This window comes from Vulpes lagopus, chromosome 2 (assembly GCF_018345385.1).
Source record: "Vulpes lagopus strain Blue_001 chromosome 2, ASM1834538v1, whole genome shotgun sequence".
Lineage (NCBI taxonomy): Eukaryota > Metazoa > Chordata > Mammalia > Carnivora > Canidae > Vulpes > Vulpes lagopus.
Genome location: NC_054825.1, coordinates 43,710,132 through 43,731,907, shown reverse-complemented (window position 1 = coordinate 43,731,907; position 21,776 = coordinate 43,710,132). Strand labels below are relative to the sequence as shown.

At 41.9% G+C, this 21,776-nt stretch overlaps 1 protein-coding gene across 1 annotated transcript; it reads right to left on the bottom strand.

Annotated features, from left to right (window-relative positions):
• Positions 1 to 6,022: 6,022 nt before the first annotated feature.
• Positions 6,023 to 19,342, bottom strand: LOC121485330 (cytochrome c oxidase subunit 5A, mitochondrial). Its single transcript, XM_041745533.1, has 5 exons — positions 19,147 to 19,342; positions 11,149 to 11,265; positions 9,617 to 9,738; positions 7,607 to 7,729; positions 6,023 to 6,189 (listed from the first exon to the last, which is right to left on the bottom strand). Exons 1-4 carry the CDS (start codon positions 19,250 to 19,252, stop codon positions 7,616 to 7,618), a joined length of 459 nt encoding a protein of 152 aa, XP_041601467.1. The 5' UTR covers positions 19,253 to 19,342; the 3' UTR covers positions 6,023 to 6,189; positions 7,607 to 7,615.
• Positions 19,343 to 21,776: the final 2,434 nt, after the last annotated feature.

The following is a 21,776-nucleotide window of genomic DNA, read 5'->3' as shown; positions in this document are numbered from 1 at the left end:
GATATGGGGATAATAGTACCTATCTTGTGAGGTTAAATTGTAAAGTTCTCCGAATGGCACCTCGCATGTAAGAACTCAAGATATGTAATCTTATGGGGACACTTTAAGATTTTATTTATTCATGAGAGACACAGAGAGGCAGAGACAGGCAGAGGGAGAAGCAGGCTCTATGCGGAGAGCCCAGATGTGGGACTCAATCCCACCACCCCAGGATCATGACCTGAGCCAAAGGCAGACACTCAACCACTAAGCCACCCACGCAACCCTTATGGGGACACTTGACTCAGAGGGTAAAACAAGATCAAAACATTCCCCTTGGGGTTGTAAATTTAAGCCCCTGGGTGGGTGCAGAGATATTACTTAAAAATAAAATCTTAAAAAAAAAAAAAGTAACCTTACAAAACTTACACTGTTCTAGGAACATGTTGTTTATTCCTGTGCTTGGCTTTATACTCCCCAGAGCCAGACTGCCTTGTTTATTTTGCAACTTCTGTTTTGATCCCTTTCACCTATTTGCCACACCCCAGCAACCACCAGTCTGTTATCTATAAGCTTGGTGTTTTTGGTTTAAGTAATCTCTATACCCGCGTGAGGCTCAAATTTAGGACCCCTGAGATCAAGAGTCACATGCTTCACTGACTAAGCCAGCCAGGAACCCATTTCTTATTTTGGGGATTCCGCATGTGAGATTGTACGGTATTTGTCTTTCTCTGCCGGACTTATTTCATTTAGCATAATGCTTTCAGGCTCCATCCATGTTGTTGCAAATGGCAAGATTTCATTCTTTTTATGGCAAAGTATTTTATGGTATATAAAAGTATATATATATGTATATACATTATATATATTTTTTATGGTATATATATTTATCCATTCATCCATCGATGGACACCTAAGTCGTTTCCATATCTTGCTATTGTAAATAATGGTGCAGTGAACATGGAGAGTGGTGCATAAATCTTTTCATATTAGTGTTTTCATCATCTTTGGATAAACACCCAGAAGTGGAATTGCTGGATTATACTGGAGTTCTATTTTTAAGTTTTTTGAGGGAAACTATACTGTTTTTCATAATGGCTGTACCAGTTTAGATTTCCATCAACAGCACGAGGGTTCTTTTCTCCACATCCTTGCCAACAGTTATTTGTTTTTTTGAGACTAGACATTGTAACAGGCTAAGATGGAATCTCACTGGTTTTGATTTACATGTCCCTGATTAATGATTTTGAGCACCTTTTCATGTGCTTATTGGCCATCTATCTGTAGGACTTTAAGAATTTATTTATTCATTCATTCATGAGACACATACAGAGGCAGAGACATGGGCAGAGGGAGAAGCAGGCTCCATGCAGGGAGCCAGATGTGGGACTCGATCCCCAGTCTCCAGGATCACGCCCTGGGCCAAAGGCGGCACTAAACTGCTGAGCCACCTGGGGGGGCCCCCCCCAAGAGGTCCTTCTGAGAGGTGTCACCTACCTCCATCCTCACTCTTTGCCAGAGAGGGGCATCGGTCAGCCAGCACCCTAGGCTAGGCTTCAAAGGGAAAGACCTTGAGGACAATAATATGAGCAGTTATAGTGGTGGTGCCGATCTTTCAGCTTTTCACTTTTGAGCAGGTTAGCTGCAGGGTTGTCATATATGGCCTTTATTATGGTAAGGTATGTCCACATTATACTTTGTTGCGGTTTTATCATATATAGATCATATACAGAACTTTTATCATATATAGACTGTTGGCTGATGCTTTTCCTTCATCTGTTGAGATGATCACAGTTTTTATCCTTGTTACTGTGGTGTATCACGTTGATTGATTTGCAGATGTGAAACCTCCTTGCATCCCTGGAATAAATCTGTTGATCATGGAGTATAATCTTTTCAATATGTTAAATTCAGATTCCTAATATATTGTTGAGGGTTTTTACATCATGTTCATCAAGAGTGAAAATTTTCATTCTGTACTCCCCTCTGAAACTCTTTTCCCACCTCACAGGTTTCAGACTCCAGCCTTTGACTTCTTCCATTGTTGGTAAAGCAGAGAACTGCATGAATCTGCAGGTCTTTGTGGATCCCAGGTCACCAGCTCCAATTTCATCCTCCCATGAACGCATGTCACCTCCTTCTAGGGAAGATATATTTCCCAGTCCTCACATCCTTATGTAGCACTATCATAAGCAAAGTGAAGTGAGGATCACCAGGATTAACTGATCTGTCAAAGATCACAAAGTTGTAGAGATGAGAACTGAATCCTTATCTGCTTCAAAAGCCTGTCGTGTGTGTGTGTGTGTGTGTGGGGGGGGGGGGGGCTGTCCTCTTTTTGTACCAGTCAGGTGCATGTCTTTAATGTTCTAGACTGAATTTTATCCTCCCTATTCATGTTTAAGTTTCAACCCCCCAGGGTGACAGTTCTTGGGAGATAAAAGCCATTAAGGAAGTGATTAACTGAGGTCATCAGAGTGGGCCCCTAATCCAACAGGACCAGTATCTTTATAAGAGACACCAAAGATGTGTGAACAGAGGGAAAAAGCTCCTATTTCTTCATCTTATTACTACATTCTTGTCTCCCATCAGCTGATGGGTAAATATAATACAAAGATGCTAGGACATACATCACATCCATCTTGAGGGGATCTAATTGGAATTTCACATCATCGATGTAGTATTTTTTCTTATTTCACAAGAGATTTTACTTATTTGAGAGACAGCACAAGCAAGGGGAGGGACAGAGGGAGAAGCAGACTCCCCACTGAGCATGGAGCCTGACAGGGCTCAATCCCAGGACCCTGAGATCATGACCTGGGCTGGTCAGATGCTTAACTGATTGAGCCACCCAAGCACCCTTTAATTATTTTTTTTTAAAGATTTTATTTATTCATGAGACAGAGAGAGGCAGAGACATAGAGGGAGGAGAAGCAGGCTCCATGCGAGGAAACCAACGTGGAACTTGATCCCAGAACTCCAGGATCACACCCTGAACCAAAGGCAGATAGATGTTCAACCACTGAGCCACTCAGGTATCCCGCACCCTTTAATTTTTAAAATAATCTCTACAAAATAAATAAATAAAATAAAATAATCTCTACACCCAACATGGGGCTCAAACTCACAACCCTAGATCAAGAGTCACATGCTCCATTGACTGAGCCAGCCAGGCACCCCCATCTGTGTAGCATTCTTGCCAAAAATGTTTAATTGGATTTTAATAATCAGGAAACAAATAGCGAGATGCAGATTGTAGGGCATTCTACACCACCTCTGGCCTGGACTCTTTAGAAAAATGAACTGTATATATATTTTATGGCAAAATTCTTAAAGTATATTAACAGTATTGTGATAATGTAGGAAAAGTCCTTATTCTTAGATGTCTGCTTCACTACTTAGGGGTAAAATGCCGTAATTTACTTTCAAATGGTTGAGGAAAAAAGTGTATACATATACTAAGTATAAAACAAATGTAGCAAACTATCAGTTTTTAATATTTTGAAATAAAGAATAAGGAAAGAAGAGTTCTGTTAGGGTAGACGCTTGTCCATCATCAAGCTGTTGAAGCATCATTTTCTTTAAATTGTGAACATTGGGCAGCCCCAGTGGCCCAGCGGCTTAGCGCCGCCTGCAGCCTAGGGCATGATCCTGGAGACCCGGGATGGAGTCCCACCATCCCACGTGGGGCTCCGTGCATGGAGCCTGCTTCTCCCTCTGCCTGTGTCTCTACCTCTCTATGAATAAATAAATAATCTTAAAAAAAATAAAAATAAATTGTGAACATTATTTATTGTCTACTTCCTTTAGATAGAACTAGAATCCATTAAGCTAAAAGATGTACCTACTTTCTCCAGCACAGTACAGGAGTCAGTCAAATTTGACTCATAGACAATGGGGGAATTGACATGACAAAACTGGCATTTGACAGGAGTAAAAAATTTATCAGTAAATGTATCTTGTCACTTTTGCCTCTTAGTAATAGGCTTAGGATTTAGAAGTTTGCTTGCTTCAAAAATAACTTCCATTATTTTAGATTAGGGGATTGACGAACATTTCCTATAAATGGTCAGAAAATATTTTTGACTCTGGACTATGCAATATCTATCCCAACTACTTAGCTCTGCCACAGTAGTGCAAAACAGCCACAGACACTGTACAACAATGCAAATGTGGGACACCTGGGTGGCTCAGAGGTTGAGCATCTGCCTTTGGCTCAGCTCCGGATCCTAGGATCCGGGATTGGGTCCTGACCTGGGCTCTTTGTGGGGAGTCTGCTTCTCCCTCTGCCTATGTCTCTGCCTCTCTCTCGCGCATGAATAAATAAATCTTAAAAAAATAAAGTCCTTATTAGTTATAACTACACTGTAGAACTTCCTAAATTGTGACCCTAACTCCAATTTTTCCAGGCTCCAAATTGGTTTCTTATTCACTATTCTATTACCAGTATCTGGCACAATGCTCGGCATACAGTAGGTATTCAATAAATGTGGCATGAAAACCATCATAGCACTCGTTTCTCACCCTTGCAAATGGTTGTAAACCTATGTTTCCTCCTCAGGCGCCTCCTATGATCTTAAGAACAGAAACCATTTCCATCATTTTCTGTTCCTCCTATAAAGTAAGAGCCCATGATCCTGACATGGCCCTTTTTCAGCTAGTTATAGTTAATCCTTTACATCTGGGAATTGAAAAAACAGGTTTATTATTATTATTATTATTAAAGATTTTATTTATTCATGACAGAGAGAGAGAGAGAGAGAGAGGCAGAAACACAGGCAGAGGGAGAAGCAGGCTTCATACAGGGAGCCTGACATGGGACTCAATCTCGGGTCTCCAGGATCACGCCCTGGGCTGAAGGTGGCACTAAATCGCTGGGCCACCGGGGCTGCCCAAAAAAACAGGTTTAAATACGATTATGAATGTACATATGGGAGCTGTCAAAACAAACAAACAAACAAACAAACCTTTCCTCCCCACTCCAATGGTGCAAAGACCAAACAGGTCATACAATAAGTAAAATTACCTTTTTGATAAAGCTGTGGATAAACAAAAACCCTCAATCCTTTAGGCTTCAACTTAAATGTCACTTCCTTCCTCATAGTACCCATATGTACGTTCACAGAACTTTAAAAATCTCTGCCGTGATAATCTTTACATATGTGATTGTTCTGTTACCCCCACCCATCAACTGTAGGATTTGGGAGAGCAGACTTAAGATTATGTCATCCTTCGGGGAAGCAACCTAAAGAGAATCTGGAGGAAAAACAGCAGTGTGACTGCTATGTTATACTACACAAAATGAGGGGAAAGAGCTGGCCTATGGAGGGGTCAAACATAAGAACCATACCTATCAACTATACAATTAAATAAACATATGTGGCTATTTTAGTTTATTTCCATTTCTACTTTTTAAAAAAGGAGAGGGGGACTTTTTAGTAGGGAACTAGTCTTTCATAAAAGGTCATTTGTAAAAAAAAATAATAATAAAAAAAAATAAATAAAAGGTCATTTGTGTTGATACCTTACCAAAACCGATTGTACTAACATTTTCTTACTTCGCTTTAGAAGACACATAAACCTCAACCTAATAGTAATCCTATCCCCTGACACTACAGTCTGAATGACTATACTAGAAGTCACACAGACCTAGAATCTCTTTCTCCGACAGCCAGTCTCCAATAATATAGGACTTCTAAACTAAGATGGGATTTGTGTATTAATTCTCTCAAGAAGTAAACCGATTTTAGTTCTTAAAAGCACTGAACATCTAAAATAGCTAGTTATTTGATGTCCAAGGCTAATACTGCACAGCTAAAGGAGAACAGGTAGGGAAGGAAAAAGTCACTAAGAGAGAAGCTGGCTACTACACAGCACATTCTCAAGACTATCTCAATGATCACTTTTAAAATTATTTGATGTCAGATGGTTTCCAGAGAATTAAAGCAGTTCTCTCAGCACATAGTGGCAACAAAACCATGAAATCAATGGTTCTATGATGATTCATTTTCTGCTTTTCAAAGCAAACACATGGAATAATACCTAATTTCAGTTCAAACTCATTTCCCTTTTATTAAAGTCCAAGTTACCATTACATGGTTTGGTACTCAATAAAGGAAAACTTGTTCAAATAAGGTAATATGTTATCATCAGTATTTCCAGGTGATTGTTTACAATCAAGTAGCATTATGAATAAATCCTTGAGAAGCCCATCTGTAAGAGAAAACAGGAAGAATTAGCCAGAAAATAAAGGAAAGATAGAAATCTTACTAAAACAGTATTTACTGGGGTGGTCCTCTTTTCCAACCATAAAAGTGCTGGGGAGTTGCCCTTTAAAAATGTTTTTAAAGAAATATGTCATCACAGCTAGGATATATCCTATGTAGCAAAGATCTCTGGACTCCTTGGAATTCTACTTGATAAAATAAAATGTAAGGAGGAAATTTTCTATTCTGAATGCCTAATTTTCTCACAGAAATCTTTAGTACACATATTTAAAAAACCTTTCCATGTACTACAAAGATGAGCTAAATGACTTTAGTGAGGTGGTGGTGGTATGGGAGTGACAAAGATAAAATTAAGACTCCTGCTCCAAAGCAACCTTTAACCAGGCTCACTGGACCTTTATCTTGTGAGAGATCTGATACCAGCTCCTTCAATAATTTTGGGTGTACTTTTATAAGATAGTTTAGTTCCACTATTTTAAAAATAAATGTCCTCTTACTTTAAGGAAGCAAATCCACTATTTAAGCCTCATTGTTTACTACTGAGAAATGAATATAGCCTTCATAAATGCCTATATAGGACATGTTATAGTAAGAGCAAGAGACTCTGGAGCAGTGGAGCTGGACTGCCTGGCTTAAAGTGTAGGTTCCAGTACTAGCTATATGACTTTGAACAAGGTGCCTCAGTTTCTTCATTAATAAAATAGTAAAATGGAATAATTATAAAAATAATAACTCCCTCATGGGATGGTTTATGAGGATTAAATGAGTGAATATTTACACAGCATTTAAAACAGTACCTGACATAGGAAGTTATATATACTATATGTGCTTAAATAAAATGAAAATGAGTTATGCTTATACATTTTCTGTTTTACAAAGGATTTTCTGCACACTCCTCTCTACCTAGATAATCTTGTGACTGTTTCTATTACCTGCCTTCCCACAGAGAATAAGGTATCAAATACGTTTTAATTATCAGTGAATATTTACTGGACTGTTAAATTCTAATATGGGCACACAAAAACAAATGCATCAAATTAATAGAACCCTGTTAAAAAAATAAACAGATGTATAAAAGCATGAGTGATGAACAGCTAATACACAGTGGATTACTTTTAGTTTGGGGGAGGTAAAAGGCCTAGAATTTTATTTTTGAAATATTTTATATACATTTTTAATTAATGGGGCTTCCTCTTGCTTTTACACCAATAAGAGAACATTGTAACAACTAGAAATAACAATTCTAGCTCCTTAAATTTACCATCATTGGTGCTCTCTGGATCTTTTATGTTCATAGCCACTAAGGCAGCCATTAAAAGGTCTTACTCTGAGAACACTGAAATGTCATCCACTCCCCACTCCCTGGATTCATTTCCTGTCTTATTCAGTGGAGTGTTGCTTACCCATGGGTTTTACACTTTGTCAAGGCCCAGTTCCTCTGGAGTGGAGATTCCCAGTTCATTTAAAGTTGGTCTAAGTTCCTGGATGACATAGGGGTAGATTTCCTTATGAGGTCCTGCTTTGTCCTGATGGCAAAGAAAATATCTACATTTAGCTCTCTGAAAAGCTGTGTCTATTAAAAAACTGAAATTGAGAATGCTTTTAATCACATATGCAGAGGCTAGTAGCAGAGGATCAAGTCACCTACTTTTTTTAAACTATTATTATTGGGAACCCTGGGTGGTGCAGCGGTTTAGCGCCTGCCTTTGGCCCAGGGCGGGATCCTGGAGATCCAGGATCGAATCCCACGTCGGGCTCCCGGTGCATGGAGCCTGCTTCTCCCTCTGCCTATGTCTCTGCCTCTCTTTCTCTCTCTGTGTGACTATCATAAATAAATAAAAACTTTTAAAAAACTAAAAAAATTATTATTATTATTCATGAGAGACACAGAGGGAGGAAGAGACACACACAGGCAGAGGGAGAAGCAGGCTCCATGCAGGGAGCCCAATGTGGGACTCGATCCCAGGACCCCAGAATCACGACCTGAGCCAAAGGCAGATGTTCAACCACTGAGCCACCCAGGCGCCTCAATTGTATTGTTTTAAATTATAAAATTCTTGTTTAAAATGCAATGTATTTATTTGTTCACTACTGAAAAACCAGGAATCATAATCAAAAGGATAAATATATGTCCTCTTATGTTTTCATCTATGTATTTTTTTAAAAATAAAATGGGGTCACACCACAAAGAATCATTTCATTATTTTTTTCAGTTAATAGACTGTGAATTGTTGGGGCAACTGTCAGTTCAGTCAGTAGAGTTTGTGACTCTTGATTACAGGGTCCTGAGTTCAAGCCCCACATTGAGTGTGGAGCCTATTTAAAATTAAAAAAAGAAAACAGTAATAATACACTATGAATTATATAATGTTAAATGCAGGGATCCCTGGGTGGCGCAGCGGTTTGGCGCCTGCCTTTGGCCCGGGGCGCGATCCTGGAGACCCGGGATCGAATCTCACGTCTGGCTCCCGGTGCATGGAGCCTGCTTCTCCCTCTGCCTGTGTCTCTGCCTCTCTCTCTCTCTCTCTCTGTGACTATCATAAATAAAAAATAAAAATTAAAAATTAAAAAAAAAATAATGTTAAATGCATTGATTACCATAATATTAATAGATAACCTCTTTCAGGAAGTCCCATCTTAAGAAACCACTAACATTTAACTTTATACCACAAATAGCAAAGAATCTTTGTACATCCTTAATTATTTCCTTAAGATAAATTCTCAAGTGGAATTGCCAAACAAGACGGTATCAAGCACAACTTTTTATTTTTTATGTATGTATGTATGTATGTATGTATGTATTCATTCATGAGAGACACAAAGAGAGAGAGAGAGAGAGAGAGAGAGAGAGAGAGAGAGAGAGGCAGAGACACAGGCACAGGGAGAAAGCAGGCTCCATGCAGGGAGCTGACATGGGACTTGATCCCAGGTCTCCAGGAACAGGCCCCAGGCTGAAGGCAGCGCTAAACCGCTGAGCCACCCAGGCTGCCCCAAGCACAACTTTTTTAAAAAAGATTTTATTTATTTGTTTATTAAAGAGAGAGAGCATGCACATGAGCAGGGGGAGTGGCAGAGGGAGAGGGAGGAGCAGATTCCCCGCTGAGCAGGGAGCTTGACTAAGGGCTTGATCCCAGGACCCTGAGGTTATGACCTGAGCTGAAGGCAGAAGCTTAACCAATGGAGCAACCCAGGTGCCCCTCAAGCACAATTTTTTAAAGACCTTCCATAAATTGTGCAAAACTGCCCTCCAAAAAGATTGTAATTGCAATGTACATTTCCTATAGCTTTAAGAACTGATTTTAGGTATTGGAACAAATTCAGAAACACAGAATATGCTGAAACCTACCAAGAGTCCACCCACATTGGAACTTTTTTTTTTCCCGGAACAACTTTAGCAATGTTATTTCACTGACCTTAACAACCTCTAGGATGCGAACTGCACTAGCAAAATCATTTAACCGTCTGCATGCCCGTAAAGCAGCATCAATGATTTTGGGTTCTGGAACCAGATCATAGCCAACGAGTGTGTTCATCCCTGTCAAATTAAAAAGAGGAGCCATATCAACCTGGAATATCTTCATATAAACTACATTTCAATTATCTATATGTTTATTAAATAATAAACATGTGATCTTGTCTGTCTGGATCTCTATTCTCCTATCTAGAATATAAGAGAACCTACCGTTAACAAATTCTAGATAGTAAGAGCATAGTTGATCCTCCACAGTGAACTAGTAGAAGGAACTATGCAGTAGCATGCAGACTGAAGATTAAAAAACAACAATAAAAAACCCCAAGTATTTTCTTAAATGCTAATACAATTTTCGTAATAATTAGCTGGCTTCTTTTCAAACAAGAGGGTCATTTTCAACTTGTATCCTTAAATCTTATTACAATGAATATACTTTGGTTGCTTTAAAATAGCTTTGATTGGGAAATAATCTAAGAACCCGAGAAATGCTTAAGGAGAATTAATGAAGCCCAAATGAGGACATTACGAAGATACAGAAAAGCATTAGTGCACATTCAACCAGAAAATGGGCAGGATTACTTTCAGCTCTGCACAAAATGATACATCATAAAACAAGATTCTCTTAACGCAAACACAGAATTACTGTTCTTTTCATTACTGCTACTTAAGATTATTCAGTAAGAATTTTCCTGGTTTCAGCAAATTAAGAGTCATTATTACATTACTGCAGATAAATCTGAAGCATGTAGATGTTCTGCTTTTATTTATTTTATTATATGTACAAAAAGCACAGTGACTACAATACTAGAATATAGTCACAGAAACTGAACTCTTGGTCTGTGGCAAATTACCATACACTTTGGCTATTAGACTAATTATCATTAATGTTACCAACTCATGTTCAATACAAATCTGCAAATTAGGAAAAACAACTTTTATGTTACTTAGAACACTAATTCAGGGCAAAACAAATAATAATTCAGAATGAAAATCACAAAAAACCCAAACTATTACCAAGAGTAGGGAGAGAACCCAATGACTACTTGCTTAAATTATCTAAAAGGCACAAAACTGTTAACTCTTGCTCATATTGATCTACCATTACAGCAGTGGTTTTCAATCAGGGGTGATTTTGTCTCCCAGCAGACATTTTTGGTTGTCACACCAGGGTGGGGGTTGGTGGTTGGCACCTAGTAGGTTGAAGCCAAAGATGCTGCTAAACATCCTATAATGCAAAGGACAGCCCCACAACAAAGAACTATCGGGCCCAAAAAGCAAATTGTGCCTGCTTTAAAACTGCTTTACAAGAAACACTATGGAGGCTATAAACTTTCCCAACTGCAAGTTGCATGATAATACCCAGTTTACATGAGGCATATTTTCAAAATAGCTGCTTTCAACAGAGTAGTGAAAGACTACAAAGTAGTTCCCAATTCTATGCCAAGTAGGCAAATAAGCCTATGTTCCACTTACCTTTACGCAATTCCCAGGCATCAATATCCGGCTTGTTGAAGTATGTCACCCAGCGAGCATCAAACTCCTCATCTGTCTCGTGTGACCCATGGGAGTAGCAGCGAACTGATTGGACAGCTATAATAAGAAAGAACAATGACTTCAATGTGCAGAAAGAAATATTACTTGACATATCTTATCAATATATTAAAGTTTGTTTTTTTTAAATTGTGTTAAAATATTTACAACATCAAATTTACCATCTGAACCACTTTTAAGTATACAGTTCAGTGGGGTTAAATATATTCAATGCACTAAATTCTGAATCAACTATATTTATCATGGCAGGAAAATTATTCAGCAGGTCAAGTGAAACAAATCTTATGTACCGATGTGAAAAAAATCCTTAAAAACTAAGCAAAGAAAAAAAAAAAAACTAAGCAAAGAAAAGCAAGCAGAACAAAGAGTACTATACTACGTACATATGTTTACACTTTTGCCCCCTAACATGCAAAGACTAGCTTCAAACTGTTAAAAGTGGTTATCTTTGGAAGGAAAACCTTTTTTTTTTTTAAAGACTTTATTTATTCATGAGAGACACCGAGAGAGAGAGGTAGAGACACAGAGAGAGAAGCAGGGTCTACGCAGGGAGCCCGATGTGGAACTTGATTCCAGGACTCCAGGATCACACCTTTGGCCGAAGGCAGGCACTAAACTACTGAGCTACCCAGGGATCCCCAGGAAAACCTATTTCTTTATATACTTCCACAATGTTTGAATTTTTATGATAAACAGTGTTAATTCCTAGTTTTATTTTTATTTTTAAAGATTTTGTTTATTTATTCATGAGAGACACAAAGAGAGAGAGAGGCAAAGACGCAGGCAGAGGGAGAAGCAGGCTTCACGCAGGGAGCCCGACTTGGGACTCCATCCTGGGTCTCCAGGATGACGCCCCGGGCCCAAGGCGGCACTAAACCACTGAGCCACCGAGGCTGCCCTAATTCCTAGCTTTAAAAAATGCTCATTCCAATTCTTAAACAAATGTATATATTTTTGATAAATTAAAAAAAAATCTGATGCTTTAAATTATATTCCAAAATAAATTACATATCCTGGCAAATACCAATTTAAAAACCTGTTTTATCAAACTATAGTCCCTTCCCTGCAAAGCTGATAAATCCCCTAAGAGGCAACATGCCCTCTCATTTATACCCAATGAAAAAAACAGTTCTATATGATATTTAAGAAGTTTTAAATAGATATATAGATCATGCACACACACAGGACACAGTGGGGAAAGTACAGTCTCTTTAATAAATGGTGTTGGGAAAACTGGATAACTATATGCAAAAGAATGAAGTAGGACCACTTTCTTACACTATACACAAAAATGAACTCAAACGGATTAAAGACTTGAATGTAAGACTGGAAGCATAAAATTCCTAGAGGAAAACATAGGGAATAAGCTCTTGGACATCAATCTGAGCAATATATTTTTGGATCTGTCTCCTCGAGGAAGGGCAACAAAAACAAAAATAAACAAATGGGACTACATCAAACTAAAAAGCTTTTGCACAGTGAAAGAAACCATCAACAAAAGGAAAAGGCAACCTACTGAATGGGGGATGCTATTTGCAAATGATAAAACTGATAAGGGTTTAATATCCAAAATATAGAAAGAACTCACACAATTCAGTATCAAAAGAGCAATCTAGGTATGCCTGGGTGGCTCAGTGGTTAAGCATCTGCCTTCGTCTCAGGGCATGATCCTGGGGTCCTGGGATCGAGTCCCACATCAGGCTCCCTGCATGGAGCCTGCTTCTCCCTCTGCCTATGTCTCTGCTTCTCTCTCTCTCTCTGTCTCTCTCATGAATAAATAAATAAAATCTTAAGAAAAAAAAAAGCAATCCAATTAAAAATGGGCAGAGGACCTGAATAGATACTTCTCCAAAGAAAATATACAGTTGGCCAACAGACACATGAAAAGATGCTCGATATCACTATCAAGGAAATGCAATTCAAAATCACTATGAGATATTACCTTATACTGATCAGAATGGCTATTATCAAAAAGGTAAGAAATAACAAGTGTTGGTGAGAATGTGGAGAAAAGAACACTCATGTACTGTTGGAGGGATTGCAAACTGGTGAACCCACCATGCAATACAGTATGGAGGTTCTTCAAAATATTAAAAATAGAACTTTCATGTGATCCAACAATTTCACTTCTGGGTATCTGGGTATTTATCCAAAGAAAACAAAAACACTAATTCAAAAAGACATATGCACCCCATGTTGTTCATTGCAGCATTATCTACAATAGCCAAGACAAGGAAGCAATGTATGTGTCCATAAATAGACAAGTGGATAAAGAAGATGTGGTATGTACATATACACATCTTGCCATTTATGACATGGATAGACCTGGAATATTATGGTTAAGTGAAATGAGCCAGACAAAAACAAATACCATATGGATTTCACTTATATATGGAATCTAAAAAAATAAATCAAAAACAGACTCAGGTACAGAGAACAATCCAGTGATTGCCAGAGGGAAGGGAGGGGAGGGTGTAGGCAAATAGGGATTAAAAAAAAAAAGAAAAACAGGACACATTTAGAATTCTGCTCCCTACATGGGGCACTTGGGTGGCTCAGTTGGCTGAGTGTCCAATTCATGATTTTGGCTCAGGTCATGATCTCAGGGATGTGGGACTCAGCCCCAAGTCCCATGCCTTTGAGTCTTGTGCCTCTGTTGGGCTCCAAACTCAGCAAGCAGTCTACTTGAGATTCTCTCCTTCTGCCCTTTTCCCAACTTGTGTTCTCTAATAAATAAATCTGGGATGCCTGGGTGGCTCAGTGGTTGAGTGTCTGCCTTCAGCTCAGGGTGTGATCCTGGAGTTATGAGGATCAAGTCCCACATCAGGCTCCCTGCATGGAGCCTGCTTCTCCCTCTGCCTGTGTCTCTGCCTCTCTCTCTGTCTCTCATGAATAAATAAATAAAATATTTAAAAACAAAAAAGAAATAAAGAAAGAAATAGGGCAGCCTATTTCTGCCAGGTGGCTCAGCGGTTTAGTGCTGCCTTCGGCCCAGGGTGTGACCCTGGAGACCTGGTCCCATGCTGGGCTCCCTGTGTGGAGCCTGCTTCTCCCTCTGCCTATGTCTCTGCGCCTCTCTCTCTGCGCCTCTCATGAATGGATAAATGGAAGGAAGGAAGGAAGGAAGGAAGGAAGGAAGGAAGGAAGGAAGGAAGGAAGGAAGGAATCTTTGAGTGCCTGGGTGGCTTATCTGCCTTTTCTGCTCAGGTCATGGTATCAAGGTCCTGGAATCGAGCCCCACATTGGACTCCCTGCTCAGCAGGGAATGTGCTTCTCCTTTTCCCTCTGCTCCTCCCCCACTGCTTGTTCTCTCTCCTGTTCTCATTCTCTCTCAAATAAATAAAATCTTAAAAAAAAAATTAAGGTAAACTTTACCCCCAATGTGGGGTTTCAACGTATGAACCTGAGATCAAGAGTCTTATGTCCAAAGACTGCACCAGCCAAGGGTCCCTATCCTTCATATCCTTAATACAGTAAATGTCAGGAGAAAGATCAGAAAACAGAAAAAGATGAAAGACTGCCAGTTCTGGAGATGGACTGCCACTACTACAACAAGTGAGAAGATTCTCATTTAAATTACTATGTGAGCCCGGAGCAAACTACCTGCCATTAGTCACAGGGGATCATAGCACAAGTTCCAATCTTCCCAGAGACATAAATTACCTCCATTAACCAAACCCAGAATGAAGGAGGACATGTATATGAATGGGCTGGAATTGGCCATACTTTAATTTCTATGGTGAGGAAAAATAATGTATCTCTAGACTTAAATGTATTGGTAAGTGCAAACATTTAAGCAAAAGTACATGAATATTTAATAATACTTACAAGACTAATATTCACATTAATACATCAGAAAGTATAGGTCAGGGCAGCCCCGGTGGCTCAGTGGTTTAGTGCCACCTTCAGCCCGGGATGTGATCCTGGGGATCGAGTCCCCATCAGGCTCCCTGCATGGAGCCTGCTTCTTCCTTTGCTTGTATCTTTGCCTCTCTCTCTCTCTCATGAATAAATAAATAAAATCTTTAAAAAAAAAAAAAAAAGAAAAGAAAGAAAGTATAGTTCACAACAACCTTGTAACCCACTTACCAAAAATGTGTAAGCTACTTTTTTCAAAAACTAAAATTATCCTTAGCTTAGAGGAGTGCCTGGTTGGCTCAGTGGGAAGAGCATGTGACTCTTGATCTCAGGGCGGTGAGTTTGAGCCCCATGCTGAGTGCAGATTACTTAAGTAAATAAGTAATTTTATTTTATTTTTTTAAAGATTTATTCATGAGAAACACAGATAGAGAGAGGCAGAGACACAAGCAGAGGGAGGAGCAGGGTCCATGTAGGAAGCCAATGTGCGACCTGGTCCCAAGCCAAAGACAGACAACGCAACCGCTGAGCCACCCAGGTGTCCCATAAATAAGTAATATTTAAAAAATTATCCTTAGCTGAATAAAGTTCAAGTATAAAATGTTACAATCTCTTTGGAAGACTGTTTAGTGCTTTCTTATCAAGTTAAACACACACCTACCATACCACCAATAAATCCACTTCTAAGTGTTTACCCAAGAAAACTGAAATATACGTATTCCTTCCCCAGAGATAATTACATGTACATTTCCTAGCACCCAGAAAAGTGCTTCATACCCATTTTCTTTAGCTCTTGCTGGGCATGATTTCAAGAGATGACTAGCAGCTTTGTTTTGTTTTCTAATCAAAGAGAAAGATGATCAGCAACTACAAATCCCAGGCAAGGAGAATGATGGATCACCTTCAATAAGTTGTTCACCTTCCTTGTGGAAGTCCCAAATTATAAGCTGGTTATACTACCAAAAAGTTTTTATGAAACAACTACTTATAATATCAAGCATGCAATGGGAACATACATTCCCCCCCCCCTCCAGCATAGCAAAATCAGGGGGTCTCCCACATGGTTTAAATTCTATCACTAACTTCAGTAAGGGGTAGGAGTAGGATCTACTCTCCTAGCTGTGGATATGCCCATATGCTTAACATTTTGATTTTTAGATATATATATAGTTTATAGACATTCTCTCTCCCCTACCAACCCAACTTATGTACAGCATTTCCAAACAGGTTTGAGGTTTGCAAGGCAAAGTATTTTGAAAGCAATTGCTATTGCTTTCACACAACCTGAGGGTTCCAGAGTAGGGAAAAAATTACTATCTGAGAACTGGGACATTTCTGCAAACTCAATCTAAAAATCTAGTTCTTTTTTTTTTTTTTTAAGATTTATTTATTTATTTATTTATTCATGATAGACATAGAGAGAGAAAGAGAGGCAGAGACACAGGCAGAGGGAGAAGCAGGCTCCATGCCGGGAGCCCGACACGGGACTCGATCCTGGAACTCCAGGATTGCGCCCTGGGCCAAAGGCAGGCGCTAAACTGCTGAGCCACCCAGGGATCCCCCTAAAAATCTATTTCTAACAATTACTTTTTGGCATTCAGTTAAGCATTCAATTAATAAACAAATCAAACGACCATAAACCTAACATATTTATTTATTTAAAAAAAATTTTTTTTTTTAAATTTATTTGTGATAGTCACAGAGAGAGAGAGAGAGAGAGGCAGAGACATAGGCAGAGGGAGAAGCAGGCTCCATGCACTGGGAGCCCGACGTGGGATTCGATCCCGGGTCTCCAGGATCGCGCCCTGGGCCAAAGGCAGGCGCCAAACCGCTGCGCCACCCAGGGATCCCAAACCTAACATATTTAGAAAAAGTAATCCCTTTATTTAAATTTAGTTAAATCTGGTAGTTTTCCTCTTAATAACTCATCAGCTCAGATAAAGCCTCCAAAATGGACATTTTGGTTATAGTAATTCTAGGAGAAAGGGAAAGAAATGAATAATGCAGAGGACACATGAACAAGCTCAAAGGCAGAGAGAGAGGGGTGGGTGGGGGCACAGAGAGACAGAAGCAGGTTCCAGGCAGGGAGCCTGATGTGGGACTGGATCCAGCGACCTGCGGTCACACCTTGGGCCAAAGGCAAGTGCTTAACCGCTGAGCTACCCAGGGATCCCTAGAGCTCTCTCTCAAGTATACTCTCATTTGGCCTTGAATAGCCTCATCCAAAAAACTTATTCCTTTTTGACTTTCAATTTATAAAACCTGTTCAGTTTTATACAGATAAACCCTAACCTGTAATTTACAAAAATGAAATCCACTATAATAAAGCAAATACATGGGGATCCTGGAGTCCCGGGATCGAGTCCCACATCAGGTTCCCTGCATGGATCCTGCTTCTCCCTCTGCCTGCGTCTCATGAATAAATAAATAAAATCTTAAAAAAAAATAAAGCAAATACACATGAAGCATTTGTACCAGGCAAGATTATATTATTTCACTTAAACCTCACACTACGAAATATCCTGATTTTAAAGATGAGGCAACTGAATTTTAATGTCAATTAACATGTCCAAGGTCACGCAACTAGAAAGTAGCTGACATAAATGTAACCAACACTACCTCCTTGTGGCAAATATTTAGTTCTATTATACATCTAAAATATTTTCATTTACAAATTATACTCAAGATCGGGGATAGAATGCCTAGGAGATAAACCCATAAATGAACTAAGAAAAGAGGAATCTCCTTAATCTACAGTTTGCCAAAAATCTCTGGTCTTTTCCCTAGTCTGCCACAAAATGTAGCAATTATTTTGAAGATATCACAATAAAACTCCTCAAAAGGTATCTGGATGAAATAATCGTAGTACTTTGGCATTTAGATAAGGAAAAAACTCAAAAACCATAAAATCTGACAAAAATAACTAGAGCTGGGCAGCTCGGGTGGCTCAGCGGTTTAGCGCCGCCTTCAGCCCAGGGCGTGACCCTGGAGACCGGGAATCGAGTCCCCAGTCAGGCTCCCTGCATGGAGCCTGCTTCTCCCTCTGCCTGAGTCTCTGCCTCTGTGTGTGTGTGTGTGTGTGTGGTGTGTGTGTGGTGTGTGTGTGTGTGTCTCATGAATAAATAAAATCTTAAAAAAAAAAAAAACTAGAGCTAAGAAACTGAAAATAGTTCATAACTATTAGAATAGCTGATAAAGGAGTCAGTTTCCTCCTCTATAGCCTAAGAGTCTCGCGAAGTGCATGCCCGCCTTACTGCTCCATGATAAACTCCACAGGATAAAAATCTAAACTGAATGAAGAGAAGCGCACTTCTCAGGTGCCGAAGGGTCCAGGTGTAACACTCAGGAGTCAAGAGAGCCACCTTCTCAGTTCTGAGTTTGAGTTCACACGTTTACATTTGCACGCTCAGGGCTCCATTCCACAACGCGGCAAATACCGCCGTCGTGGGCCACGACCGCAGAGCGGCTACACCAACTACGAGGACAGCGCTGGACACAGGAGTCTCCCTTCCGGACCTCAGGCAACCCCGCACACACAGACCCAACCTAAAAAATGGAAGCGCTAGAGCGCGGCACGGCGGTCCCCGCGACGCCGCCGAGGTCTGTGAAGGTGACACGCAGCGCCGGCCCAGGAGGGCCTGATAACCCGCGCACGCGTCCCCAAGGCAGCCCCGGGTGTCCGTGCCCGGGTGTCCGGAAGGGCCACCTCCGCCCCTACGCGGACCGCGGCGCGTCCCGGGGTTCAATGTCACCTTCGCCCACGCGCTGCTGGCCGGCGGCGGACGGGCACTCCCAGTCAGGTGGCCGCGGGGTCGGCGCCGGGGCACTGCCACGGCCACGGCCCGGGACCGAGGGCGTCCGGGGCGCGCGGGAGGCAGGTCCGCGGCGGGGCGGCGGCGTCTTCGAGTCCCCCGCCGGCGGCAGCGGCAGCGGCCACCAGGCTCGTCCGCCCGCCCGCGGGGCAGGGGCTAGGCCGCGGGGCGAGCCTGCCCTCGAGTGGCGGCGGGAGCCCAGGTCACCGCAAGGACACGCGGGCGCCAGCAGGGGCGATGGGGGCCTTACCGGCGGCAGGGCCGGGGGCCGGGGCTGGGTACCGGAGGCCTCGGGGGCTGGCTCGGGCGGCGGCGGCGGCGGCTACGGCGCCACGGCGGAGAGCGGCGCCGAGCATGACGGCGATGGCGGCGCGCAGTGCGAGGCTGAGGCGAAGCCGGGTGTGAACTCGCGGGCCGCTCCGGAGCTGGCGGGGGCCGGCCTCACGCACGGACGCACGTCGGGTGGAGCGTCAGGCCCCGCCCACTGCGGCGCTCGCGCTTGAGCGGGCTACGGTGGCGCGCTGGGAACAAGCCACCTCCGCACCGCGCGCCGCCGAGCTCCGCCCAGGCTCAGGCTGCGGTCCGCCTGGGGCGAGAACGTCGGGAAGGTCTACGGCGGCCGCGGGACCCTGTCGGGGTTCAAGTCCGACTGGGAAACGACGCCACCACCTCCAGATGGGGGCGCTAAGGGGCTCCAGGGGGCTCAGGCGGTAAAGCATGCGGCTCGATCTCAGGGTCGTGAGATCGAGACCAAGTTGGTCTTAGAGATAACTGGGAAAAAAAAAAAAAAAAAAGGAGATAAGGAGGTTTTTTTTTTTTTTTTTTTTAATTTTTTTTTTTAATTTTATTTATTTATGATAGGCACACAGTGAGAGAGAGAGAAGCAGAGACATAGGCAGAGGGAGAAGCAGGCTCCATGCACCGGGAGCCCGACGTGGGATTCGATCCCGGGTCTCCAGGATCGCGCCCTGGGCCAAAGGCAGGCGCCAAACCGCTGCGCCACCCAGGGATCCCAAGAGATAAGGAGGTTTAGATGGGACTGTTAACAGTGACAGCAGCCCTAAGTTATAATAAAAGTATCTTCTTTGTATGACTTCTCTTCCCCGTGGAGCCTAAAATAAGGAAGTGGGGAAAAACACAACTGCGTACGTGTAAAGAATCTTTTCTTTTTAAAGATTTTGTTTTATTTATTTATTCATTTATTTATTTATGACACAGACACAGGCAGAGGGAGAAGCAGGCCCCATGCAGGGAGTCCGATGTGGGACTCGATCCCGGGACCCCGGGGTCACGCCCTGGGCCGAAGGCAGGTGCTAAACCACTGAGCCCCCCAGGAATCCCCTAATGGATCTTATTAGTAACTGTTAACATCACAAACCCGCAAGCATTAAAAATTGAGTTCAGCCACTTCACTCTACAGGCAAGGAAACAGGCTCATAAAGCAGATTGCTTGCTGGCAATCAAGGTTCTCAAATCCCCCATTCTGAAGACTTAACCTGGATATTTGTTGTATAGTGACTTATGATTTCGAATCCATGTTTTGAAAGCTTGTTTTGGACAAAGTTGTTTGTGGTTTGAATTTGTTTGGAATGACTTATTTTGATGAAATTGCTTTGAAGTTGGATATTTAGACTTAACTGATGAAACAGTTGCACTTGGAGCAGAGAGGACCCTTAGGCCATTGGCAGCATAGTAAGGTCCCTGGTGTCCATCACTTGATGGACTTCATTTATTTATTTTAAAGATTTTATTTGGGACGCCTGAGTGGCTCAGCCCTTGAGCATCTGCCTTCGGCTCAGGTCAGGATCCCAGGGGCCTGGGATCGAGTCCTGCATTGGGCTCCCTATGAGGAGCCTGCTTCTCCCTCTGCTTATATTTCTGCCTCTCTGTCTCTTATGAATAAATAAACAAAAATCTTAAAAAAAAAAAAAAAAAGATTAACAGAGAGAGCCAGAGAGCACAAGTGGGGGCAATGGCAGAGGTAGAAGGAGAAGCAGGCTCCCCACTGAGCAGGGAGCCGGAAGCAGCTTGATTCCAGGATCCTGGGATCATGACCCGAGCGGAAGGCAGACACTTAACCCACGGGGCCACTCAGGCACCCCCAGGACTTTTAAACTTTTTTAAAAATATTTTTTTAAAGATTTTATTTATTTATTCATGAGAGACACAGAGAGGCAGAGACACAGGCAGAAGGAGAAGCAGGCTCCTTGCAGGGAGTCTGACATGGGACTCGATCCCCAGTCTCCAGGATCATGCCCTGGGCTGAAGGCAGTGCTAAACTGCTGAGCCACCCGGGCTGCCCGGGTTTATAAAGTTTATAAACTTTATAAAGAATTTGTGAGGACTTACCAAGAGCATCCCGTCTGGATAAGACTACCCTTTGCTATTCTCGGAAGGACTTGAGACACTTGATCCTGCCACGGTCAGGCTGGGTGCTCTTGTTTGGTAGTGGTATTAAACCACACAACAATCTCAGGTAGATAGGGACGTGTGTCCCTTCCTTGGCAAGGCTACTCCTTATAGACAGTGGCATATGTAATGCTCCCTGCAGTAGTAACCTTTTAAGCAGCCTACCTTGCCTACCGGGGCCTTGGCCTGCTTGCTATGTGCCCCAACAATGAGGAGTCTCGGTGATGAAGTTTTGGAATTACAGATGAGATCTGGAGCCGATGACCAAGAAAGAATTCTTGAAGACATCTTTGGTGCAAAATGGTGGTTTTATTAAAGCCCGGGGACAGGACCCATAGGCAGGAAGAGCTGCTGCCCTAGGCCTGTGAGGGGTGGCTGAGTATATGGGAGTTGGGAGGGGTTTGAGGATAGCGTAGTCTCCAAGGAATTTTGGAAGCAAGATTTCAGGGCCTTGAGGGGACCAGCTATTGT